This window comes from Macaca nemestrina, chromosome 7, assembly GCF_043159975.1.
Source record: "Macaca nemestrina isolate mMacNem1 chromosome 7, mMacNem.hap1, whole genome shotgun sequence".
Lineage (NCBI taxonomy): Eukaryota > Metazoa > Chordata > Mammalia > Primates > Cercopithecidae > Macaca > Macaca nemestrina.
In genome coordinates this window covers 121,972,786-121,999,528 of record NC_092131.1, presented here as the reverse complement: position 1 = coordinate 121,999,528, position 26,743 = coordinate 121,972,786, and the positions used below count along the sequence as shown (strand labels likewise).

The window sequence follows — 26,743 nt, the reverse complement described above, 5'->3', positions numbered from 1 at the left end:
GTTCTCCATGTGTTATTTAATGTTGCACTCCCTTGGGCATAGGGAGAATTGCCTGGCATGTACAGGCTGTCATAGGCATCTGGGGTCCTGCCGTGCGACTCCATGCACACATGGCCCATCAGCCTCTGAACAAATGCCTGGACCCAGCGGGGGCAGGAAGTCAGTCTCCCCCTTCCATGGACATGCTGCTCCTAACCATGCAGACAGGTGGCCCACAGGGATTGCAGCCTCTGTGCTGGAACATGTTTTATATCTGGATCAGGGGTGGGTGAGAGGCTCACCCCCACTGAACTGCCTGCCTGGTGTGCCATAGAGCTGCCAGCCTGGGTCAGGGGTAGCCACCGCCATGCCCCATCCTGAGCTGCTATGAAGCGTGTGTGCCTGGCTCTAAATCCTCCTGATCTCTCATTCAGGCCTCTGCCATGTGTTAGAGAAGTGAGTGGCTCAGAAACTGGCCAGGAGAGGCAGGAAGGTGGTGGGAAGTGGTAATATGTCTCAGCTGAGGCTCCACGCCCCCTGGCATGTGTTCCAGTTGTCCCCTTGGACTTCACTTACAAAACACATATTCAACGAGAAAATAATTATGCATGTTAAGATGATGACAGCAGAGTATTAAAACCCCAGCCCTGTATGACTTCACTGGTCACATGCCCTTGGAGCCAGCCCTGCCTGGCCATTTTCCTGAGACTTTTTGCAGTGTTAATAGCACTAAAAGTTCTAGGTCCCAGAAGTACCCTCAGTCCCAGGCAAATCAGGCTGGTTGGTCACCACACACCCAAAACAAGGCTACTCCCAGCCTAAATTCTTCTTCAGTGACCTTAGCTAGAATTTGACAACCTAGAAGGAAGCTATTAATTTTTGCATGCATGCACATTTGTGACATTTCTTTTTTTTTTTCCTTTTTTTTCTTTTCTTGAGACTAGGTTTGCTCTTGTTGCCCAAGCTGGAGTGCAACGGCGAGATCTTGACTCACTGCAAACTCCACCTCCCAGGTTCAAGCGATTCTCCAGCCTCAGCCTCCCAAGTAGCTGGGACTACAGGCATGTGCCATCGTGCCAGGCTAATTTTGTATGTTTAGTAGAAACGGGGTTTTTCCATGTTGCTCAGGCTGGTCTTGAACTCCCGACCTCAGGTGATCCACCCGCCTCAGCCTCCCAAAGGGCTGGGATTACAGGCATGAGCCACCATGCCCGGCCCATTTGTGACATTTCAAGCGATATACATTTATTCTACATTTTATTCACACACACACATATCTGAGTAGGAGAAGGGGCTTAATCATCCCAGATCTTAGGACTGCTGAAGGTCTTCAGCCTGGTCCCCAGCAGGGTAGCTTCTGTGCCCTCCAGTGGTGGCTGAATTCACAAAAGGGGGCGAATCAACTCACACCCAGCTCTGCAGGAGTGGACATTTTTGCACACGCCCCTGAATCACTCCCAGAGGCCAGGAGCAATTGTACCAAAGAGAAGGGTCCCATACTGATAAATCCAGCCCTTCTCACAGGCGTCTGGTTGGGTGGAGCATGTTGGCTAGGGCTCAGGCCACCCCAGATTCCTCTCCTATGGCTTGTAACCATGGGTAAGCCACGTCATCTCACTGAGCCTCAGCTTCCTCTTCTATAAAGGGGACTATCTTGCCTTATAGGCCAGAGGGAGGACTAAAGGAAGTCAGATGACTGGAGTGCCAGGACAGAGCCTGGCCTGCACTAGGTGCTTAATGAATATGAGCTTGATCTACGCAGATGGAACTTTTACAACAGTCCCACATTAAACCTGGCTGGCAGGATGGCTCTTGGCTGTCTCCAGGGCAAAGTGAAAAGACTCACTTTGGTGAGGAAGCTCATGAGTTTGTAGGTGCAGCTAGTAGACCTGACTTGCCCCCGCTGTGTGCCTCCTCTGCCTCCTAGGGCAGGGCTGGGCATGTGTCGGGGTTTAATACACGAATGTTGGACAAATGAGTGAAAGATAACTCTCTTTTATGAGTGCTTTCTAAAAGCCAGATGTGGCGCTGAGCAGTTCCATAAATCATCTCAGTTCTGTCCACAAAATCGTGAAGAAGGCCGGGCGCGGTGGCTCATGCCTGTGATCCCAGCACTTTGGGAGGCTGAGGCGGTATGATCACTTGAGTCCAGGAGCTTGAGACCAGCCTGGGCAACATAGTGAAACTCCATCTCTACAAAAATTAAAAAACTTGGCCAGGCGTGGTGGCTCAAGCCTGTAATCCCAGCACTTTGGGAGGCCGAGACGGGAGGATCACGAGGTCAGGAGATGGAGACCATCCTGGCGAACACGGTGAAACCCCGTCTCTACTAAAAAATAAAAAAAAACTAGCCGGGCGAGGTGGCGGGCGCCGGTAGTCCCAGCTACTCGGGAGGCCGAGGCAGGAGAGGCAGGAGAATGGCGTAAACCCGGGAGGCGGAGCTTGCAGTGAGCTGAGATCTGGCCACTGCACTCCAGCCTGGGCGACAGAGCAAGACTCCGTCTCAATAAAAAAAAAAAAAAAAAAAATTAAAAAACTTTTAAAAATCGTGAAGAAAATATGATTATATCAATTTATAGACAATGAAATGGAGGCTCAGAGAGGGTAACTAACACCCCCCCCACTGCCTAGGTCACACAGAAAATTCAAGGGAGAACTGAGATTGGAATCCAGGTGTGTCTGCTTCCAAAAAGTTGTGTTCCATTAACATTCTTTCCACTGGATATTCTGGCAGGAGCTGGGCTTCCTGTCATGGACACTATGGTTTTGGGAGGAGATGCTTAGTTCACTCACACTAATAATGACCATGGCAGGCACATGCCCTGATCTTCTACAATTAATGTGTCTTGAAATTTTGAAGTCTTGAGTACACAGGCTTCTGCTTTGTTTTCTTCTTCTTTTCCTTCTCCTTCTTCTTCCTTCTCCTTCCTCCTTCCTCCTCCTCCTTCTTCTTTTCTTCTTCTTCTTCTTCTTCTTCTTCTTTCTTCTCCTTCTCCTTCTTCTCCTTCTTCTCCTTCTTCTTCTCTTTTTTTTTCTTTGAGACAGTATTGCTCTTTACTCAGGATGAAGTGCAGTGACACAATCATGCCTCACTGGAGCCTTGACCTCCTGGGCTCAAGTGATCGTCCCACCTCTCAGCCTTCCTGAGTAGCTGGGACTACAGGCTCTTCCACCATGCCTGGCTAATTTTTTGTTTGTTTGGTATTTTTTTTGTAGAGATGGAGTTTCACCATGTTGCCCAGGCTGGTCTTCAACTCCTGGCCTCAACAAATTCTCCTGTCTTGGCCTCCAAAAGTGCTGTGATTACAGGCCTGAGCCAGGCGTGTGCCTGACTCATAGAATTATATAACGTGTAGTCTTTTGTGTCTGACTTCTTTCACTTGGCCTGGGGGTTCCAACGTTCATCCATGGTGTAGCCTGTGTCAGCACCGCTTCTTATGCTGGACATTTCTTTGTATAGATGTATCATATTTTATCTGTCAGTTGACAGACGTCTGGGTTGTTTCCACATTTTGGCCATTATGTATAATGTTGTTAGGAATATTCATGTACAAGTTTCTGTGTGTACATGTTTTCACTTCTCTTAGAAGTGGAATTGCTGGGTCATATAGTAATGCTTTTTTTTTTTTTCATTTTGAGACAGAGTCTCGCTCTGTCACCCAGGCTGGAGTGCAGTGGCACAATCTTGGCTCACTGCAGCCTCCACCTCCTGGGTTCAAGCAATTCTCCTGCCTCAGCCTCTGGAGCAGCTGGGATTATGGGTGCACACCACCACGCCTGGCTAATTTTTGTATTTTTAGTAGAGATGGTGTATAATTCTTTTTCTATGTTGCTGGATTTGGTCTGCTAGTATTTTATTGAGGATTTTGGCATCTGTATTGATAAGGAACATTGCTCTGTAGTTTTCTTTTCTTGTGATGTCTTTGTTTTTAACCTTTGGACTTTAACTGTTTTTCGTTTTTTAAAAACTCTGCTATCTTTCCCCTAAGTGTGGGAGCACCTTAGTGTCAAAGACATAGTCCATGGGCCTGAGATTCCTAGAGGTCCGCATGGGGCCTGTCATGGAGTAGGGGCAGGGGTGATGACTGAGACCAATTAGGCAGCACCAGCTCTTTACCAGGCTCTGTAGCATCCTCAGGGTTCAAGTGCATTTGAAATTTGTTTATCCCAGTTGGAAGTAGCCATGTCTGCCGATCTCTTTAACTCCAAACAGCACCAAGGCACGGGCCATTCTGCTTATTTCACAACAGTCCTGCCAACACTGGATGCTATAAACATCCTTGTGTGCTCCCCGGTGCCTGGTACAGGAGAGGACTGCATACACTGGACACTCTGTAGGTGTTTGATAAATGGCTGAAAAGGAGGGAATTGGCCCCTGCAGACCCCCCTGCTCCTTTCCCCCCTACTTTTTTTTTTAGATGGAATCTTGCTCTCTTGCCAGGCTGGAGTGTAGTGGCGCGATCTTGGCTCACTGCAACCTCCGCCTCCCGGGTTCAAGCGATTTTCCTGCCTCAGCCTCCCAAATAGCTGGGACTACAGGCGTGCGCCACCATGCTAAGGTAATTTTTTGTATTTTTAGTATATACAGGGTTTCACCATGTTGGCCAGGATGGTCTCGATCTCTTGACCTTGTGATCCACCCACCTTGGCCTCCCAAAGTGCTAGGATTACAGGCATGAGCCACTGCGCCTGGCTGCCCCCTTTTATTTTTTATTTTATTCTTTTGAGACAGAGTCTCGCTGTCACCTAGGCAGGAGTTCTGTGGCGCCATCTCAGCTCACTGCAACCTCCCAATCCCGAGTTCAAACAATTCTCCTGCCTCGGTCTCTTGAGTAGCTGGCACTACAGGCACACACCACCACACCTGGCTAATTTTTGTATTTTCAGTAGAGATGGGCAACTGATGACCAGCATGCTCCATCCAGGGAGGTGCTCACTCAATGTTTATTGAACAACGAATACAGAAAAGAGAGTCCCTGGAGCTCTATGTGTGGAAAGTAGCCCTTCTGGACAGAAAGAATGTTCGTGGTCCATGTGGTTTGAGTCTGTTAAGAAGGACGCTAAGGCACATGGCTGGTGATCTTTGCGTCACAGACGTAGGTGAGCTCGTGGTGGAACTCCTCCTTCTCTGTAGGTTTCTAGGCTGGGCACAGAGGTGAGGGCAGAACGCTGGGGGTCCCAGTGGATCTCCCCACAACTTCCTCCAGGGCAGGATTTCCACCCAGGCCCAGGCTGCTCGTTTCTCTCCTTCTCCGCCAGTCTGCACTGCGGCAGCCATGGCTCACACCAGAGGGATGGGGTAGGAGGCGCAGGCAGCCAGGCCACACATGTTCTTTCCGCGCTCGATGAGGAAGTACCTGGGCAAAGAGAGGAGCTGAGGCCCAGCCGGCGGTCTCCTGACCGCAGGCCTTTCTAGAATGTTTTGCTGCTCACCAAGAGCTGACTTTAGGGATGAGACCCTCTGAATTTATTCATAAAACAGTAGCATTCAGCTTATTTGATCACCAGCAAATCACTGACCTGACTTTATAAAGAATTCATTCTTCCTTCTCCTTGGCTGCCAAATGAACATTCCATATCCCACTTCTCCCGAAAATTTACCGAGGGCCCCCTCTTAGCCCTGGCCAGGCCCTCACACAGCTATTTAATCAACAGGACCCTGAGGGAACAAACAGGAAAGCTCTCCTTTTCAGACGAAGACATAGAGTCTGGGAGGAGGACAGAACAAAGGCACAGCAGCATGTACACCCAGGCCCCCCCATGCCAGCCTTTTCTCCCCAAAGGAGGGGCTGTCAGTGATCAGGGGTACATTTGTTGCCTTGATTTCTCAGAGACGGACCCTCCCAGACACTGATTTCGTGCCAGCAGAGTTCCGAGTTCTGAGCTGTTTTCCTAGCAGTCCTTCTGAGCCAGCTGGCCTCCTGCTCTCCCTGCAGCATCCTGAAGACCTGGGGCCCTGTGAGGGCTGCAAATGGGAGCTTGGAGATGTGGAGGCTACGTTCTCATGCTCCCTTTCCCCCTAGCCTGGGCTAGGGCTTGGCTGCCCAGCTCATTTGCGGAAGCCGTAACTCTGAGGTGGAAGCGATGCCCCCAGGGCCTCCAGGCCTGAGCAACAGCCCCCTCCCAGCAGTGGGACCTGGGAGCTGCTTACCCATTCATTCCCCACTGGGGACCCCAAGAGTTTTTCACGATCCAATAAGGGATCCCATTTTCTTCTCCATACCCAACAGCCAGTACTGCATGGTTTACTTTATCTGGAGTTTTATGGCAGGAAGTACTGGAAAACAAAATTTAAAAAGAGGTGATCATATGGGAAGGATAAAAGCAATGACAGTCCCATCCAACAATGCCTCTTTGAGTGCTTTAGACCAATGTTCCCCACAGGGGACCAGGGAGGCATGTAAGGTGGTGATTTAATCACATTTAGTCACCGCGAGAGAACTCCTTTCAGTTCTTTTTATTTTTGAGATGGAGTCTCACTCTGTTGCCCAGGCTGGAGTGCCATGGTGCTATCTCTGCTCACTGCAACCTCTACCTCCAGGATTCAAACAATTCTCCTGCCTCGGACTCCTGAGTAGCTGGGATCACAGGCGTGCGCCACCACACCTGGCTAATTTTTGTACTTTGGGTAGAGATGGGGTTTCATCATGTTGGCTAGGTTGGTCTCGAGCTCCTGACCTTGGGTGATCCACCCGCCAAGGCCTCCCAAAGTGCTGGGATTACAGGTGTGAGCCACCACACCCGGCCCTTTCAGTTCTTTTGGTTCTTCTGCTCCTGTCGGGAGACTCTCCATATGGTGCTGGCCCATGTCTCACCCCTGACACTTTCTACTCCCTCTTTCCTAGCAAGGAGAGAGCCGCCTTCCCGCTGCACCTTCTCCAGGCAACAGCGTCTGGCAGAATTTAACACGGCTTTGCCTCGTTGCCACTGCATTTATTAAATATTATTTTACACCTATGGCAAAAATACAACTTCTTCTGTTTACAAAAGTGAACTAGCTTCCATAAGGAAATTCCAAGAAATTCAAGAGAACAAACTGCAGTGGTCAGGTGTGAATTCAGCTGATGTGCAAGTGGGCCATGGGCTCGCGCCAGGCCTAGGGCCAGGTGCCGGGATCCAGGCAGCATGCATAACTGTCCCTTGGAAGCCCTGTTTGGCAGGGAGCAGGTTGGCAAAGAAGCTGCTTCTCTACAGAGGCCTGAGGGCTGTGACAGTGGGAGGGTGACAGAGCCCACAGGAGGGGGATCCAACCCACCGGGGCGGGGGTGGGCAGGGTGGGTCAGGGAAGGCTCCCTGAGGAGGTGGGGAATGCCCATGGAACTATGAACCCTTCTGTGTGGCTGGGGTGGGGGCTGCAGGGTGGAACAGAGGAGACAGGGGTTTGATGGCAGATGAGTGTAGAAAAAGAGGGAGGACCAGATCATGAGGGTCCCCCCGAGGGTAGGACCCTGGGAAAGCAGGGACATTGGTGTATTCAAAGGTTGGTGTGTCAAGAGGAGTGTTTCAGAAGGCAGAGAGCTCCCAGTGGAGGCTGGAACAGTGTGTGGGGGGTTAGGGGGTCCAAGGACAATGAGGGCCGGGGCAGAGCCTCAGGGAGAGAGAGGAGAGCACAGATGTGAGTGACGTTAAAGGGCAGCAACTGATGAAGGGAGGGAAACGAGGCTGCAAACCAGGCAGGCGAAGAGGTGCTGGTGAGAGAAACCCCGTAGTAAAGAGGCTAAAGCTTGGTTTTTCTGAAGAAGCCTGGGTGACTCCTCCAGTGCAGGATCCTGGTGTGTGAGGGCAGCTACTCTCTCCTCCCTATTTTATGTCTTTGAATTTTTAAACATGGGTTTTCTTTATCTGAGACAGAGCTTCGCTCTGTCACCAAGGTTGGAGTGCAGTGGCACAATCTTGGCTCAGTGCTACCTCTACCTGCCGGGTTCAAGCAATTCTTGTGTTTCAGCCTCCCGAGTAGCTGGGATTACAGGCGCGCACCACCATGCCTGGCTCTTTTTTCATTTTTGTATTTTTAGTAGAGACGGGGTTTCGCCATGTTGGCCAGGCTGGTCTCTAACTCCTGGCCTCAAGTGATCCGCCCATCTTGGCCTCCCAAAGTGCTGGGAGTACAGGCGTGAGCCACCGCGCCTGGCCTGAACATGGGTTTTTCAAACTGGAGGCAGCTCTTCTGTTAAGGAACACAGAGCTCTCACATTTTGGCCCTAGCTCTCACTAGCCAGGTGGCCTGTGTCTGCTGTATCCTTTCTGACCTTGTCTCCTTTGCTGTGAGAAGAGGCCACGGCTCCTAGCCCTTGGGGCTGTGTGAGGATTACCTGAGGGATGTGTAAAACGCCCAGCACCTGGCAGGTGTGATGAAGGGTCTGACACAGGGGAAGGAGTCTGGGCTGTGAGCCCAAGTCCTATGAGTGGGGTGTGAGGAGGCCCACCAAGGTCCTCCCCACTGTCCCTCCTGGTTCCTGGGACCCCGACTCACCTGGAGTAGATGCCCGTTTTATACATCATGAAGTCCTGAGTCACCTCGAAGGCAAAGCTCACAGGGTTGTAGAGGGCCACAGCCTCTACCATCGCTTCCTCATCATACTGTAGAAACAGGACCGAGACAGACACACACGGCCTGTCACCTCCCTACTCCTTTCACAGTACAGCCTTTTGCCTCAAGCTAGGGGCTAGAGGCCCAGAGCAGCATCATGGCCAGAACTAGCTCCCCTGTGGCCTCTCTCCCTTCCCATCTCTGGCTGAGTCTGTCTGGCCATCTCTCATTCCTCTCCCCAACTCTGCTCCTAGGAAACCCTGCACCCTCTGGGATAGGGACCTCGGGGGACAGCGTGGACCCACTCATTCAGTCATTCACACCCATTCCCTGAGGTCCTCTCCTGGGCCAGCAGCTCTCAGGGCTGCCGAGATGGGGATGATGTCCCACTACCCCAGGACGCCCTACACCCATAAGCCCAGTCCACAAAGATTTGCTGCTAGAACACAGGGATTATAAACCATGGACGGGTAGGTCCCAGATGGCGGTGGAAACAAGAGATGACCCAGCTGAGGGCTGTGTGCCTTCTGAGTAGAACCTGTCCCCTCCAAGGGGGAAGGCAGGTGGGGGAAGTCAGGGTGGCTTCCTGGAGGCTGCAGCTTTGGAACAGAGCTGCAGAGACCAGGTGACAGCAGCAGGTAGAACCTCATGTGGAACTTTAAAAAAACCCCAAGTCCAGGCTGTGCCCCAGACCAACTACAGCAGTATCTGCAGGGTGGGGCCCAGGCATCAGCACTTTTTGGAGCTTCTGGGTTGGGGGTGGCTGGGTTCAAGTGCGCTAATGAAGAGACCTCTGGGAGTTGAAATGGGGGTGAAAGTTACCTGCGCTGACGCCCTGTCAGGGCCCTGCTGAAGGGAAGCAAGTGCAGGAGGGACGGGGCGCCCAGCCTCCCTCCGTCCTGCCTCTCCCTGGAGGGGTGGACAGAGACCCAGTGGTGAAAAGCAAACAGCTGCCTGGCGAGGGAGTGCCTTCCTTCCTAGTATGTGGACGAGGCCCTGTGAGCTTGACAAGTCGGGGCATATCTGAGACATGGAGGGCACAGAGGCCGGCCCAGCACAGGGGTGAGGACTTCTGTGGGTGGCACCATTTCCACCCCATGGGCCTGCCCGAGAGGGCTGAATGCCAGTTCTGGCCTGGTCGTCAGGGCCCTGCAGGTGTCACCAATGAGGCTCTTCTGGGGACCACGCAAAGGATACCTTTGAGGCCCCAATTCACCTGTCTGTGGGATATCACGGCCCAGAGCAGCCAGCTTGAGTGACAGCAGCAACATTCTGAAGAGGGTGATATCCTGAGTACAGGGTGTGGACTGTACGCTGTCAAGGCAATGAGCCCTGGTTCTGGAATGACATATTCTTAGTTCAAATCCAGCATCCATTTCCTAGCTCTGTGGCCTTGGGCACGTTACTTAACCACTTGGAGCTTGTTTCCTCATCTGTCACATGAGGTAATAAGGATACTCATCTCCTAGGGCCAGTTCGGGTCTAGAGGGGATGGTGTGTGTGGAGGGTTGGTACATCGCCTAGAAGTACTCCATCAAGTTAAGGATGTTACTGCTGAGAGCTTGGCATATGCTTCAACTAAATGGCAGCTGCTGTCATTACACAGACATCACGTTTATGAACTGTACATATATTTGTGGGCATACACACAACCTGAGGGATATTCCTCCACTCCTCACACACACCCTCCCACACTTGTACGCATGCACACTGGAGTCATGAGGGCATTCACTCACGTTCTAGTTCTCTCTGGGAGAAGCAGGGTAAGACCACACTTCCCTATTCACTTGAGGTCAACTGTGACTGGGCGACTTGCTTTGGCTTTAGAGCTAGGGCATTATTTACCACCCTCTTTCCCTCTAGTCCTGGCATGAGGCCAATGACACCGAGCACACACCACCCTCCCTAAGCTGTGCATGGGCGCAGGGGTGCCACACACCCTTTGACTGTTGTCAGCCATGCAGATTGGGCACAGTTGTTATTACAACAGAACCTGGCTCATCCTGAGTGACACACAGTCACCCTCCTCAGTCTCACACACGCTGTGTCAAGCACATGCCCATACCCGCTTCCGTGGGATGTGGACAATTGCTTGCATTTTACAGGCAAGAAAAGAGAACCACAAGAATGAAGGCATGGGTGGATCTGGAGTTCAGAACCAAAGAGCCTGCCTGCCAGTTCGCACTTTCCCTCCCATCTCCCACCTCGCCACTGTCACAGCAACTGAGACCCAATGATAATCTGAACTCATCAAAGGGATGTGCTGCCAGAAAGGCTGCCCTGCTGGGCCCGTTGGCTATCGGACAGCGTGAGAGAGGTCTCCTCATCAGGACACATTCCCCATCCCAGGGGGGATCGGCACTCACGATTGTGATGTTGGCTACATCCTTGACAAAGCCGATGGCCTTTCCAGGCCGGAACTTGCAATCACCATCCTGTTGAGGATGCAAAGGGCATGAAATACAGGTTAGGGACCTGAAGTCTCAGCCTCCCCATGCAGTTCAATAACATTTACTAAACAAAACAAGATGTGCCAGGGCCTGGCATCCTTGTCTTCAAGGAGCTTAGGGTCTGGTAGCAGATGGTCCTGTCCTGGCTTTGGCAGAGGTGGGCACACATGGTGTGTGGTGGGAGCCTGGGGAGGGGCCTGACCCGGCCTGAGGAAACTCGCTGAGAAGTGGAGGCCGAGTCAGAGCCTGTGTGGCAGGGGAGTGGGGACAGTCTCAGCCCCAAGAGGCAGGTGCAGGGGTAAAGTCACAAGGAGGGAAGCACAGCCCTTTCAAGGCAGGAGAAGGCAGCAGGACAACCAACAGGACTGGAGGGAGGGCAGGACCTGGCATTTAGGAACCAGCATGGGGCTGGGCGTGGGCGTGAGGTTAAGAAGGGAGAGTCGGCCAGTTGCAGTGGCTCACGCCTGTAATCGCAGCACTTTGGGAGGCTGAGGCGGGTAGATCACGAGGCCAGGAGTTCAATACCAGTCTGGCCAAGATGGTGAAACCCTGTCTCTACTAAAAATACAAAAAACTAGCTGGGCATGGGGGCGGGTGCCTGTAATCCCAGCTACTCAGGAGGCTGAGGCAGATAATTGCTTGAACTCGGGAGGCGGAGGTTGCAGTGAGCGGAGATTGCGCCATTGCACTCCAGCCTGGGCAACAAAGCAAGACTCCATCTCAAAAAAAAAAAAAAAAAAAAAAATGAAGGGAGAGTAAAAGAGACAGGGACAGGGAGACTGAGCTGGAGTCTGGGCTTTCTCCTGAAGGCCTCATGGAGCCTCTGCAGCTTTCTGATTCAGGCAGGTGTGGGGTCTGAGCTGGGTCTGAGAGGCCTGGGGGAGGCCACCCTCAGGGGTCTGGATGGAAGCCCCAGTCTGAGCGGTCAGCAACACAGATGGGCAAAGGGAGTTCTGTGAGGTCTGTGGTGGTCAGCAGGCTGGCGGCAGGGCAGGGTAGGGAGGGGGACCGGCCTGACAGGACTATGGACACCCAGGAAATTCTGAGGGAGGCCAGTGCCGCTCGTCACTGTGAGGGGAAATACAGGAAGAGCAACAGGTCTCGGGGAAAGACAAGTCACTTGGCTGTGGCCAGGCTGGGCGGAGGTGATGGTGGGGAGAACCAGCAGCCTTGAGAGCATGGGACTGGGGGTGGGCCCCCAAAGGGTCCTTGGCACAAGAGGCCGACTGCATGCACAGAGGCTAGAGGCGAGAGGATGGCGCTCGTGGCAGGAGGGAAAGGAGCCCGGAAGATGGGGCAGGTGGGGGGAAGGAGGGGTCCTGAGAAGGCTGGCTCAGGAAGGAGAGATATGGTACTGCAGAGCGGGTATGGGGTGAGAATAAGAGGCCCCTAGACTAGTGAGAGCAGTGAGCTCAGGTGGGTGGAGGAGGGGAAGGAAGAATTTGGAGAGCACAGACAATAGTGAGAATTCCAGTAGGAGGGAGGTGGGGGGAGAAGGGATGTCTTCCAAGGCTGGGGAGGGGTGAAACTAGGCGTGCTGTACACCAAGGAGACAGAGCGGAGGCTGCTGGAGTTACCTTGCCCTGGTAGGGGTAGGTGTCTTCACCCATGATCCCCTTGTTGTACAGGATGTACTCGAAAGCCTGGCTGGGGAGACCCCTGCAAGAAGTACACACAGGTGAGCCCACCTGGGGCCGTCCTGATAGAGGCGGGACCCTCGGGGGCTGGCGCAGCAAGATGTCTGGCCTGGCAGGCTGGGGACTTGGTTGGGCGTGTCCCAGTGGCAGAGGAGGTCTCTGAGAGGCCTTGAGATAAGACTCAGCAAACTCAGGTGAGGCCACCGGAGTCCAAGGACCAGTCCAAACATGCCTCAGTGGGACAAAGACCCCTCAGGGCCAGCCGCCCTGTCAGGAGCGCACAGCCCCACACCACGGTCAACAGCATCAGCCCAGAGCAGTCATCAGCACGGCCGTGCCCCTGAGCAGGTGCTTCCCAGGCACGACTCCCTGACCCCTCGTGTCGACCCTGTGTGGTAGATGCTGTAATTTGCTGAGGCAAAGAGGCTGAATAACCTGGCCAGGGCCACCCAGCTAAAGCTGGGAAGTGGTTCAAAAGTGGGTGTTTTTCTACATCACATGGCCTCCCAGAATAAACAAAAACTCAGCAGCTGCCCAGCAATCCCCATCCCTTCTCTGTTTCTCTCCATAGCATTCCGCACCACCTGACCTAGTCTAGCCTTGACCGTGGTCTGTCTGAGCCTGTCAGAATGCCCGCTCCTCCAGTTCTGCTGAGTGCTGTATCCCCAGGGCCTACACACAGTGGGTGCTCTGTGATATTTGTTGTATGAATGAGAAAAGGAAGTATCATCCCGAACCAAAGCAAACAGACTCCTTTGAAAAACAGGCTGGATGTGGTGGCTCACGCCTGTAATTCCAGTACTTTGGGAGGCCAAGGCAGGCAGATCACCTGAAGTCAGGGGTACAAGACCAGCCTGGCCAACATGGTGAAACCCTGTCTCTACTAAAAATACAAAAATTAGCTAGGTGTGGTGGTACACACCTGTAATGCCGTGGACCACCGCCAGGAGGCTGAGGCAAGAGAATCGCTTGAACACAGGCAGCAGAGGTTGCAGCGAGCCGAGACTGCGTCACTGCACTCCAGCCTGGGCGACAAGAGCGAGACTCTGTCTCAAAAAAATAATAATAATAAATAAAAAATGAAATAAAAATAAAAACAGTGGGACCCCAGAGTACCCAAATGTCAGACTCTTGTTATGGGTCAGACTTCTAAGCTGTGGAACGGAAACAGACCAGAAGTGAGGGGACACTGAGCAGGATGGTGGATCTGAGAGCAGGCTGTGACTTCACCCCTGGGTCCCCAGGACTCAGCCGCAGCACGGCTCCCTGCAGGAGGAAGAGCCAGCTCAGAGGGGCTGGGGCCTGGGAGAGGGATGTGCCGCAGGGAGGTGGAGGGGAGCTGAGGCAGGGCACCCCAAGGGCCTGGCTTTATGCATACCATGTGCCAGGTGAGCAAAGACCACTGAAATGTCTCAGAGCACTGCATGAAGGGAGGGCTACAGTCACTGTAGAAATGTCAGCAAATTCCTGGCAACCTGCTTTAGAGTGGGCCAGGAAAGCAGGTCCAGGCAAGGTACAGCCCTTACGCACGGCCACCTCACCCTCACAGGGTACAACGAGCTTGGGAGGCTGGGACTTTAGCAAGTTCATCTAAAGGCCAACCCTGTATCTGTGTGTGGATCTCGGGTTTGGAGGATGATGTGTAATGGTGTGTTGCTCACTCTATTAAATTCTTTTAGCCACATTCCCAGAGGCCTTGGTGGCGGGTGTGGTCAACTATGCTATGGAGAGCCAGGTGATACAGTAGAGAGAGGACAGAGGCCTGGGCTCGGATTCCAGCTCTGCCCTGTCCTGGCTATGAGACATGGCCATGTGAGGTGACCGCCCTTGTATGACAGAGACCATTTAGCCATCACCCAGGGCAGTGGTGGGATTATATCTGTGGCACAGCCAGCACACACTGGATCCTGTTGAAGCGGTCAGTGGGAAATGTGGAGGTTTTGGGCCCCTCCTGGTCAGGGACATACCCTTGGCAGCCGTGATTGTTGAAGTCCTGGGCGCAGTCCACCAGCTGCTGTTCAGCCTGGAAGAAGGACACAACCCAGTAAGCTGCGAGCTGAGAAGCCATCAAAGGTTTGGCACGAGACGCTGAGCCTCCCTGGCTGAGCCACATCTGGGGCCCCATCAGTGCTGTGTCCAGGTGATCAAATTATAAACTCCCCAAGGACAGGAACAGTTGCTGTATGTCCTGCAGTGCCAGCTCAGCAGCTGGCATATGTCAGGAGGGACTCAGTAAGCAGGGGCAGCCAGGGAAGGTGAGAGGGGGCGAGGGCTGCTGGGTCCAAGCCCTTGCCCTGTAGGTGTGCCCATACGATGCAGAGCATGGGGTCCCACAGCGGTGTATAGGATGGGGGAAACAGGCCTAGCCAGAAACCCAACCCCCATCTGTCTTCAACCTAGGGCCTTCATGGCCTCACCAGGCCTGCTGTGCACACTCCCTTCTTCCCACACAGAGGCAGGGGCTAGGACAGTTCCTGCAGGGGCATCATCCCTCTCTTGTGGGCGAGGGGATGGATGCATAGGTCCCAGCTCCTCCCTCATGAAGACAACTGAGGCTGCTGGGAAGGGCGTAGCTCCTAGCTGGCTACCCACTAGGCAGGCTCCGCCTTTCTGAACCCCTCCGCGGGGAAGGCTCCAGGCTGTCAAGCTAAGGACCACCCAGATCCACCTGGGAATGAGCCCTTGGGCCAGTTCCTTAATCAACTCAGATCCTTCCCAGGAAAAGCATCAGTTAAGATTCTCATGCTAGATGTCCACAAGGCTGGGGCATCTGGGTCCACCTGAAACAGCACCCTTAGCCAGTGCTCCAGGGAGACCAAAGGCTCAGGCCTGGCCCACATCAGGCTGGGGTGTCTTCTGCAGGGGGTGGCCTGTGGCTGATTTCTTACCAAGGACAGCATCTTCCCGGTTGCGATGGCAATCGCAGACTCCAGGGCCCCTGTGGTGGAGAAAGTCCAGCAACTGCCGCAGGCACCCTGGAAGGGCCAGGGGAGGGCAGAGGACATCAGCGATGGGGACACCGTGAGACGGCCCTGCCTTCTGCCTTCCTCTGCTGACCCTGCCAGAGCTCCCGAGTCCTCAAGTGCCTTGACAGTTTACAACGCCCTATTCCAGATCCATTCATTCTGAGCCTCACAAGTCCTGAGAGGCTTGCAAAGGAGCAGGAGCAGCAGGTGGCCTCTGACCAGCACGTGTGGACTCCCAATCCCCACCTCTTGGCGGCCAATCTCCACCATCCTGCCAGGGCCTGGAGTCCCCCACCCCATTCTACAGTCTTCTGGCTCTCTTCCTTCTCAATCTTCAGCTGGCTCCTCTTTTCGCCACTGGTCCCCCACAGAAGGATGCCCCAAAGTTCTGTTTTTAGAACCTTCTCTCACCTTTCCACCTCCAGTCTCATTCTGCCCACAGTCCTGTTAAACTAACAGCTCCCCAAACCCTAGCCCAGTGCTGACCTCTACTCAGGCTCAGACATCCAACTAACTGCCAGCCAACCCCACCCAGATACCCCTGACACCCCAGACTCTGGGGGACCCGCCCCATCCACCCATCTCCCCACCTTCTGACAGTTCATTGCCGCTGCCTGGCCCCCTTATTCACAACACCTCCAGAATAACATGAGTGTTAGGTGTGGGGGACTGCAGCCTGCCTGCCTGGTTCACATCCCAGCTCTGCCACACACCAGGTGGGTGACCTGGGCAAGTCACTTCCCCTCTCGAAGCGTTGGCTTCATTGCTTGTAAAGTGGGAATGGCGAGGGTTCCTGCTTGCAGGGCACTAGCAGGGTTAGGTCAGATCCTGCTGGTCAGGCAGTCGCCCCCATGGGCACAATGCTGGTGGCTGCCGTAAGGATTTCTCTCGGGCTCATCCCTGTTTCTTTGCCTCACTGGTTCAGTCTTTTGTCTTCGGCTTCTGAAATGTCTCTAAGTCCCCTTCCTGCCTTCCATGTCATCATCCCAGGTTCACACTGGCCTCCCCCAATCTCTTCCCTTTACATATCTCTCTCAGCTGGGGGAGGGAGGGACGGCCTGGTGAGAGAGTCCCTGAGACGGTCAATGAAGCAGGCGTGGCCACTTCGGGGGAGACTATGCTCACTGCTGAAGGAGGCGGAGCTGGGCTGAGCCTTGGGTGCTAGACTTGGGGCAGGGGCCTGGTTTTGTGTCCCCTCTGTCACTTACTTACCTTGGACCTCAGGCAAACCACCCTCCCTCTCAGGCTCCCCCCCTGTAAAGTGAGAAACTCTCAAAGGGGGTGCTGAGCTGATGGATGCTGGGGCTGCTGTCCATCTCTATCCCCACACAGCGGCCACAGTAAGAGACAGCACACATCTATGACAGGAAGCACCTCATTCTGCTCCCTTAGCCCAGCTGGCTGCGTTCTGCCTGATAGCCCGGGATCAGTTAACAGGAGGACTTGGAAAATTCTTGGTGGGCCTCCCTTTCCTACCTGTCCAAGTGGTGAGCAGGTTTAGGTTTCCACACTTACTACGTGTTGCCCTGAATTGTCATGTGGTTCTCAGAGGGTCTAAAAAGGTCACAGGGGCAAAGGTAGGCTTCTACTCCACTCCCTGCAGCAAGGACAGGTTTGCTTTGGCTCCTGGGTGCTAGTTAAACATCCAACACTTGGCAGGCTCCATGAATACTGAGAGCCCGGGAGGATTTAAAGCTGTGCTGCATGGCTTTTTGGAAAGTGAAAAAACATTTCTCATGGAGAATTTTGATGGAAAGCCAGGAGTTTCCAGGAAGGAAACCTTCACTTCGTATTTCCTAGAGACCAGTGGTCAGCGTCTTTCTGAAGAAGGCCACAGCAGGTTCACTGCTAGGGGAGGGGCCACAGCAGCCCAGGAGAACAGCGGGGGCAGGGTCCAGACTCTCTGGGACAGGGCCTGTGTTGAGACCCCCCCACTGCTCTCCCATGGAGGAAGGCGGGGCCTCTCACCTTGCCAAGCCCTCTGTGCCCCACAACGAGGGCCACGGAGGCCAGCCCCTGCCATGAGAAGCTTGCTGATGCATGACACACGGACTAACCAGAGGGATGCGGCCAGCCAGGGCAGGGGCTGGACCCTGGTGGCTCGGAGAGGAAGGAGCGGGGAAGAGGAGATGCATGGAGTTCTGGTGTCCAGATGGGCACAGGGGACATGGTGTTTTAGATGGCTCTGTAGGAGAGACCTGGCACCAATGGGAAAATGTGGGGCGTGGCGAAGGAAGGCAGTGAACTTTAGCCCAATAAAGAGGAACTTTGGCATCCTCCAGAGCAGCCTAGAGAAGTGCTGACCTCCCTGGCCCCTCAAAGGAAGAGGGCCCCTCAAAGGAGAGATGCTGAGAGGAAACAGAGGCAGGGATGTATTTAAGGTGGTTTTGTGGACCTTTCGAGTTGTTCTTCCTAGTGTATTGTCTGGCAGTGTAGCTGTTTTGCAGGGAGAGGATGGAGATTGCCAAGCATACCTGATTTTTCACAGGTGAGACAAAATTTCCTTTTTTCCGCCAGTCCATGGAAGGTGGGTAGGGACCAGTACCTCGAAGGTAGTTACTTTTGGTGGCTGAGCAATTCTGGAACAACCAAACACATTAAAAATAAACAAAACCAAAAACCTTTCTGACAAGAAGAAGAAGAAATGTATAAAAATGGAAGCACCAAGAAAGAATGAGAAAGACTGCAGCTGTCAGAACCTTCCCTCTCCTGTCTACTGGTCCCAGATGCTAAATGACATGTCCCCTTGAGAGTCCAGAGCGTTAGGATAGTGTAGACAGATGTAGCAAATAAAAATACAGCTCACCTAGTTAAATTTGAATTTCAGGTAAACAACAAATAACTTTGTAGTGTAAGTATATCCTGTGCAATATTTAGAATATACTTATGCTAAAGAATTACTTGTTGTTGATCTGAAATTCATTTTTAACTGAGCATCTATATTTTAGTCTGGGAGCCCGAAATTAAGGGTCCACATTGCTAAGGCCATGGGCCTGGACTGCTGAGAGCTGACTACTCTGGTTCCCCCAAAGAATCTGGGGACACCCTCAGCTGCATCTGGGGATGGGACTGAATCTGCCTAGAAGCAGAGCAGGCTCCAAATTTATTCCAAAGGTTTCACTAAAAGGATTCAGATTTGGTCGCAATGAATTATACCTACCTGAGGCTCTGACCAAAGATACTTGTGCTTTATTTCAGCAAAGCTCATGTCTGAAAATTGGTTCAGTGCCACTACAAAGAGGAAGGAAAAAACCAAAATAAAACAGGTGGCTAGTGAATCATTAATGAAGAGACAAGAAAAAATGATAAAACCTCCTGTTTACCTGTATCCTGTTTAGAACCACTGCAACTCATCTCCTTTAAGTTTCTGTATTTAATATAACTCAGTATACTAAGGTCAGCCCTTACAATGCTGCCAAAATACCTGGGAAGCTTTTTCAATGGTATAGATATCCGGGCCACACTCCAGAGATGCTAATGCAGTTGGTCTGGGGTGGAGCCTGGGCACTTACTTTTTTAGATACTCCCCTCGTGAATCTGATGGATGGCTAGGTAAAGAGCCACTCCACTGGTGCCAGCGGCCTTCTCACCTGCTGCCTCATTTGGTCTCTACACAGCCCCAGGAGGGATGCGTGATCATTTCCTCTTTTTCTTTTTTCTTTTTTTTTTGAGACGGAGTCTCGCTCTGTTGCCCAGGCTGGAGGCAGTGGTGCAATCTCGGCTCACTGCAACCACTGCCTCCCAGGTTCAAGTGATTCTCCTGCCTCAGCTTCCCTAGTCGCTGGGACTACAGGCGCCTGCCACCATGCCTGGCTAATTTTTGTATTTTTAGTAGAGATGGGGTTTTGCCATGTTGGCCAGGCTGGTCTCGAATTCCTGACCTCGTCTTCAGGGATTATAGGCGTGGGCCACCACACGTGGCCTCATTTCCTCTTTACTGCCCATGTTAGCATCCCTGAAGGTCACAGGCTAGGACTGGGCAGAAATGAGTTTCAAGCCCAAGTTTCCTTCCAGTTCATGCTTGATGCCTTTATTACCAATTTAGTCAACTACCAATATTTCTCAGAGTCCTTAGCAAATATGCCGGATGTGTGTGTGAGTTTCTAGTGAAATTAATCCGGAGTGAAGGCAGATGTTCCCAGGGGCTGCTCTGAGCCCATGAGCAACCCCTACCTCCCACAACAATCCAAAGACAGAGCTTGGCTTCTAGGCTGGACCCTCAGATGGCAGGAATGGGGCAGGGGCTTCTACAGTCTCTTGTAAACTTCACAACCACAGAGAGGGGTACCGGCTTTGTCCCAAACTTGCGATCCCACATGACACAGAGAGTAACAGCGGAGCCACAATCTGAGGTCAGCCAAACACAACTTCAGAGCCCGGGCTTCTGCTCCCTCCACCCACCAGCACCCAGTGGGCCCTTTCACGGGCTGGTTCACTAACTGACTTCTTTCCAGGAAGGAAGGTGTCCACATACTTTTAAATGTGTGGTTCCCATTGTTGTGGGCATTTATCTTCCTCCAGTTGCTGGCAAACGTCTGCATCCTGTGGTGGTACTCCTCCGTGCTGTATGTCTTATGGTGCTAAAACAAAACACGCCAGCAGCAAGTCATGGAAACAGGATACAGCTCCCCAGAGGGAGACGTTTTTGTTTTCATAAGAGGACAGACGAAGGGTTTCTTTCTGCTATCACTCACAGGCCAAATCTGTGTTTATGGGCGGGGCACTGCCCTTAGCCTCTGCTGAGAAATTTGGGAAGTTACAAAACAACCCCATCTTCAGGGTCCTGTGGCCAGAATGAAAACCATGCAGCTGCTTGAAAGTCAGCTTGCAGTCCAAGAGGCAACCGTGGACAGACCCGCCACATGCGGGGCACTCCTGGACACCGCTGCTGGTGCTGGGTCAAGTTTATGGCAAAAATCACCATTTTTCAAAAGCACAAGCACTGGTGTTCCTCAACTGATTTTGCAACCAGTACACGGTGTGCTTTGGTTTTCTAAAAACAAATGTGTATAATTTTTTATTGATATATAGCTGATGTACTTTTTTTGATACATGTAATATTTCGATATAGTCATATCATCTGTAATAATCAAATCAAGGTAACTGGGATATCCATTACTTTAAACATTTCTTTATGCTGGGAACATTCAACTTATTCTCTTATAGCTATTTGGAAATACACAATAAATTATTGCTTACTACAGTCCAATCTACTTATTTGCTAAACACTTGGTTTCATTTCTTCTATCTAATTATTTTTGGGCCAGGTGTGGTGGCTCACACCTGTAATCCCAGCACTTTGGGAGGCTGAGGCGGGTGGATCACCTGAGGTCGGGAGTTCAAGACCCACCTGGCCAACATGGTGAAACCCCATCTCTACTAAAAATACAAAAATTAGTTGGGCGTGGTGGCAGGCACCTGTAATCGCAGCTACTCAGGAGGTTGAGGCATGAGAATCGCTTGAACCCAGGAGGTGGAGGTTGCAGTGAGCCGAGAGTGCACCACTGCACTCCAGCCTGGGTGACAAAGTGAGACTCTGTCTCAAAAAAAAAAAAATTTCTTTGTATTCATGAATCAATTTATCTTCATCCCTGCTTCCCTACCCTTCCTAGCCTCTGGTAGTCACCATTCTACTGTCTTTCCTCATGAGATCCACCTTTTTATCTCTCACATATGAGTGAGAACATGCAATATTTGCCTTTCCATGCCTGGCTTATTTCACTCAACATATTGGCCTCCAGTTCCATCCATGTTGCTGCAGATGACAGAATCTCATATTTTTACGGCTGAATGATATCCCATTGTGTATATACACCATGTTTGCTTTCCCCGTTGATAGGCACTTAGGTTGATTCCGTATCTTGGCTATTGTGACTAGTTCTGCAATAAACATGAGGGTGCAGTTATCTCCCCATTATACTATTTTCCTTTCTTTTGGATATATACTCAGTAGTAGACTTGCTGGGTCATATGGTAGTTTTGTTTTGAGTTTTTGGTGGAACCCCCATACTGTTTTTTTTTTTTTTTTTTTACAATGGTTGTACTAATTTACATTCTCCACAATATGCTTTGAATACAACATACAGAAACGAATCCCAGGGCTTGGAAGGCTGTCAGCCAAGTTCATCACTTGGGACCACTATTTGGAAGGAATTTACTTAACTGCATCTTTCCCAGTGTTTGGCCAATTCGATGTCTGGAAAGACCCCATTAGGCAAAGTTGGAAATTCCCTCCTTCATTGTCTCAAATCTGGGACAGTTTGGTTTGATAACAGGAAGCTGTGAAATGAAAAACTTCAGAAAGAAGAAGTTGGGCACTGACCTTAGACATCCATGACTTGAAGTGAAACTTCTCTGTAAAAAGAAAAAAAAAAATTAGGTCTGGGCACATCACAGTACTGTTGAGTCTACAGTAAAGTAGGGCACTTTAGAACTGATTTGCATTTTAGAAAACTGGGCTAAATTTAAAACATCAAAAATGGTGTGATATAATGCAGAATGCAAAAAGAAACTCGGCCTCTTCCTGGTTTTGTACCCCAAATTAACGTGACAAAGTATGTACTGTTAATCAATGGTGTTAAAAGTCCAGAGAGTCGTTCTGCCTACTGGGTGGGGGCACGGAAAGCGCTTCTGGGGTGCTGCTCATGTCCTGTTTCTTCATCTGAGCACCGATTACCTGAGTGTGTATAGATGGCGAAAATGTGTGGAAATGCATACTTAATGAATTGTGCCCCTTTCTGTATGATGTTATATGTCAGTAAGAAGTTAATTTAAAAATCTATCTACTCCAGCTGGGTGCGGTGGCTCATGCCTGGAATCCCAACACTTTGGGAGGCCAAGGTGGGTGGATCGCTTGAGTTCAGGAGTTCAAGACCAGCTTGGCCAACATGGTGAAACTCCGTCTCCACAAAAACACAAACATTAGCTGGGTATAGTGGTGTGTGCCTGTAATCCCAGCTACTCAGGAGGCTGAGGCAGGGGAATCGCTTGAACCTGGGAGGCGGAGCTTGCAGTGAGCTGTGATCGTGCTGTTGCACTCCAGCCTGGGTGACAGAGCAAGACTCCATCTCAAAAAAAAAAAAAAAAAAAAAAAAAAAAAAAAAAAAATTATTCTGGATTGAGTAATCATAATTATTATTAGTGTCCCAAATGATTAAAACATTTCAAATGTATTATGCATTATTAAAAGTAATTGTTAAACACCAAAAGTAAAATTGTATCAGAAATGCATCTCTTAATGAAATAAACAGGACTCTACTACCCATCCCCCACAATGGATTTATATTTTCATGAGTGAATATTGTTTGATTGAGAAAAGGTTCAGCATTAATTCTGGTCTTATTTTTGTTTCTTATAGGTCAAAGGACTGGGAAACCCTGCTCAAATAAGCAGCTGGGAATGCAGGCAGTTTTTAAGAGCAATGCCATTTAATTCTTTCCACTCCTTTCTGTGCATCCAATCCCATGGTACTCTATCACTCAACTAACTTTCTTTCTTTCTTTTTCTTTCTTTCTCTTTCTCTCTCTTTCTTTCCTTCCTTCCTTCCCTTTCTTTTTCTTGTTTTCCTTTCTTTCCTTCCTTCCTTTTCTTTTCTTTTCCCCTCCCTCCCTCCCTCCCTCCCTCTCTCCCTTCCTCCCTTCCTCCCTTCCTCCCTCCCTTCCCCCCTTCCTCGCTTCCTTCCTTCCTTCTTTCCTTTTCTTTTTTTTTTTTTTGAGACGGAGTCTGGCTCTGTTGCCCAGGCTGGAGGGCAGTGGCATGATATCCGCTCACTGCAACCTCCACCTCCCCAGTTCAAGCAATTCTCCTATCTCAGCCTCCCAAGTAGCTGGGATTACAGGTGCCCACCACCATACCCAGCTATTTTTATATTGTTAGTAGAGATGGGGTTTCACCATGTTAACCAATCTGGTCTGAAACTTCTGACCTCAGGTGATCCACCCACCTTGGCCTCCCAAAGTGTTGGGATTACAGGCATCAGTCCCCACGCCTGGCCTCACTCAACATTATCTTTAAGACCCCATCAGTTGATATCCCCATGAGGTCCTCTCCTCTTCAATTCAGTTTCCTTGAGGAATGGAGAATGCCAGATATGAAGGATTTATTACCGTTTTGTCTTTTTTTTGCCGTCCCTGTTGTTTTTATACCCATGGGTTCAGGTTCAGATTGAATGAGAGGAAAGAGGCACCCCCTTGCCTTCAGGGGCTCTCTCCCAGTTTTAGCAAAGAGGACATTTGGAAATAAAAGGTCTGTAAATGGATTTCCAGAACACTCTGCCGGCATCACTTGGAATATCTTTGTATTCCCCCAAGGATTCATACCTCCAGTGTGAAGATCACTACCACACAGCATTCAGATCTCTGTTTTTGGGTCTCGAACCTGTTCCAGAGACCAATCTACGGCCATTTTCCCTGGGGGAAAGTGCACATTTCCCCAACATGGGTCCCTTTAGAGTTTCAGGGGATTCCAAATCTTGATTAAGTGCCCTGCTGCAGCTGAGGGCTTTAGAGGAAGACTGACCTCAACTCAGGACAAAAGTTGGAGGTAGGGTTTGAGTTTAGGACAATTGACTACCAGTTTGCCTCTGGGGAGATTATTCTGGGGCCAGAATAATCTGCTGGTGAACCGTACTCTACCCTCAAATAGATCCATTCCAATCTAGTCAGGACTTTTAAAAGTGCCATAATGTGTGCCGCCTTGCCTGGATTTATTTAGAGCAGGTTTCAGGAAACTACAGTATTCCCCTGTTTGTTTGTTTGTCTGTTTAGATGGAGTCTTACTCTGTCACCCAGGCTGGAGTAATCGCCACCTCTCAGTTTCAAGTGAGTCTCCTGCCCCAGCCTCCTGAGTAGCTGGGATTACAGGCGCCTGGTTACCACACCCAGCTAATTTTCATATTTTCAGTAAAGACAGGGTTTCACCATATTGGCCAGGCTGGTCTCGAACTCTTGACCTAAAGTGATCCGACTGCCCTGGTCTCCCAAAGTGCTGAGATTACAGGTGTGAGCCACCGCGCCCGGTCCTTGGCCCCTGTTTTTGTACAGCTCCTGAGCTACAAACAGTTTCTTACACTTTTGAATGGTTAGAAGAAATATAATATTTTATAGCATCTGAAAATCATTTGAAACTGAAATTTCAGTGGCCATAAAAATCATTTATTAGAACCCAGTCACACTCACCCACTTACATACAATCTATGGTTGCTATCACACTACCATGGCAGAGTTAGTAGTTGCTACAGAGACCACCATAAAGCCTAAGTTATTTACCATCTGGTCTTTTACAGAAAAAGTTTGCCAAGCCCTGCTCTGGAATTCAGACAGTCTCTCAGTGCCAGCCTCCTCCAAGCAGCCCTGGCTTGGGGCAGCTGCGTTTTCCTTAGGCGGGAACTGACCTGGAGCTGGCCACCCACTGAGGTCTGCAAGACTGGGTTTTTTTTTTTAATAAATAGGTGGGAAGGAATGAGGCAACCCTCCGGCCCAGATTCAGCCTCGGTGATCTTTGTCCCATCCCCTGAGCCTCTAGCTGGGGGAAAGCCCTGTCCCGTTCCTCCAGAGCTCAGAGCACCCCCCTTCCTGGCTCGTCGGGTTGTTTCTTGGCTACTTTTCTCTGTGAAGGGGGCAGGTGGTCTTTAAGTTCAGAGCCTGTGGGCTGAGGCTGGGACCAGAGGCAGCAGGAAAAAGGAGAGAGGCAGTAGGGAAGAGCAGGCTCCTTGCCTTCAGCCAGGGCGGTGCCTGAGCCCGGGCAGTAGACAGGGTGCAAGGGCAGCACGAAGCTGGACCAGTCACAGCCTGGCCAACAAGAGGAGTCCTGGGGCTCCACCTGACACCATGGGCCCTGGGGTGCGGTTAAAAGCGCTGCTGGTCTGAGTGCTTTCCCTGCTGCCGTTGCACACTCTCAAACAGCCCGTCCAACCTACTCTACAGATGGGACTCCCAGGACACTATGGGGATCCCTTGTGTGCCAAGTCCCGGGGGAAGCTGCTACAGAAGGCTGGAAAGTCCTTGCTCGCCTCTGGCAGGGACAGATCAAAGTCCTCTGTGTGACACTCTGTGTCCCCAGTTGGGGAAGGCGGAAGGAGCTGCGGGATCCTTTGGTATTCTAGGCTGGAGAGCCGCCTGGCTAAGCGGGACCCTGGACACTCAGCCCATCTGCTTCTCTGGTCCCACAAGCCGCCTACCCTCCGAGACGCCCCCCCGCCCCCACCTATAATGCAGTTCACCCCTCCCCGTGCCAGCACGCAGAGTCCCTGGCCTCTCACCGGGGAAAGCTCTGCCCCGTTCCTCCGGAGCCCAGTGCGTCCCCGGCCAAGTTCTCCCGGCGTCCACTGTAGGACCTGCCAGCACCCTCTCGGGCAGCGCCCCCTCTGCGTACCTAAGGAGTTCACGGACAGTTCCGCGGCGCCGCAGACGGGGGCTCCCAGGAGCCAGGCTCCGGCGCAGAGCAGCGGCAGCGTGACCCACATCGCGGCGGTGGCGGCTGGGCTCTGGCGCTCAGGGTCCACGGAGGTGGCAGCCCAGAACTGCGACTGCGACTGCGAGTGCGGCGGGGCTGCACGAGCGCGGGGGCGGAGCGAGCGCGGGGGCGGAGCGAGCGCGGGGGCGGAGCGAGCGCGGGGCGGAGCGAGCGCGGGGCGGAGCGAGCGCGACTCCCCGGGGCCAGGCTTGCGGGAGTGGGCGGTGCCGGCTAACCCTCCCGCTGTAGTTCACTTATCACCCGGCCGCATCTCTCCCTTATCTCCTCTGGGAGGAAGGGCTTGTCTGGCTATCAGGCCTGGCTGAGTCCTTGATCTGCCTGGACTGGCTGGCACAGAGCGGGGAGGTCTCAGCCTGGCCTCTCCCTCTCCCAGCGTGTCGCCATCCCCACGTCCCCCATCTCCCTGCATGTCCCCACCTTGCACCCCCCCATCTCCCTGCTTATCCCCAACTCGCACCCCCCATGTCCCTGCCTGTCCCCACCTTTCCCCACCTTACACCCTCCATGTCCCTTCCTGTCTTCACCTTGAACCCTCCATCTCCCTGCCTGTCCCCACCTCGCACCCCTATGTGTCCCTGCCTGTCCCCACCTTGCACCCCCATCTCCCTGCCTGTGCCCACCTCCCACCTCCTATGTCCCTGCCTGTCCCCACCTCGCACCTCGTACGTCCCTGCCTGTCCCCACCTCGCACCACCCCATCTCCCTGCC

At 51.9% G+C, this 26,743-nt stretch overlaps 1 protein-coding gene across 1 annotated transcript; it reads right to left on the bottom strand.

Moving 5' to 3' along the window:
- Window positions 1-4,904: 4,904 nt before the first annotated feature.
- Window positions 4,905-26,090, bottom strand: LOC105493125 (cathepsin H). Its single transcript, XM_011760575.2, has 12 exons — window positions 25,934-26,090; window positions 21,885-21,916; window positions 20,037-20,142; window positions 18,723-18,793; window positions 18,037-18,141; window positions 15,485-15,571; window positions 14,564-14,619; window positions 12,537-12,618; window positions 10,876-10,944; window positions 8,453-8,559; window positions 6,131-6,256; window positions 4,905-5,336 (listed from the first exon to the last, which is right to left on the bottom strand). Exons 1-12 carry the CDS (start codon window positions 26,022-26,024, stop codon window positions 5,261-5,263), a joined length of 1,008 nt encoding a protein of 335 aa, XP_011758877.2. The 5' UTR covers window positions 26,025-26,090; the 3' UTR covers window positions 4,905-5,260.
- Between the last annotated feature and the right edge of the window lie 653 nt (window positions 26,091-26,743).

What these genes read in the sequence shown, in the direction of transcription:
- LOC105493125 (XM_011760575.2), bottom strand. Translation starts at nt 26,024, where the DNA reads ATGTGGGTCACGCTGCCGCTGCTCTGCGCCGGAGCCTGGCTCCTGGGA. An exon ending in ACTGTCCGTGAACTCCTTAG is followed by an intron (nt 21,917 to 25,933) that starts GTACGCAGAGGG and finishes TTCTTTTTACAG; the next exon opens with AGAAGTTTCACTTCAAGTCA. An exon ending in CCTACCCCTACCAGGGCAAG is followed by an intron (nt 10,945 to 12,536) that starts GTAACTCCAGCA and finishes CATCCTCAACAG; the next exon opens with GATGGTGATTGCAAGTTCCG.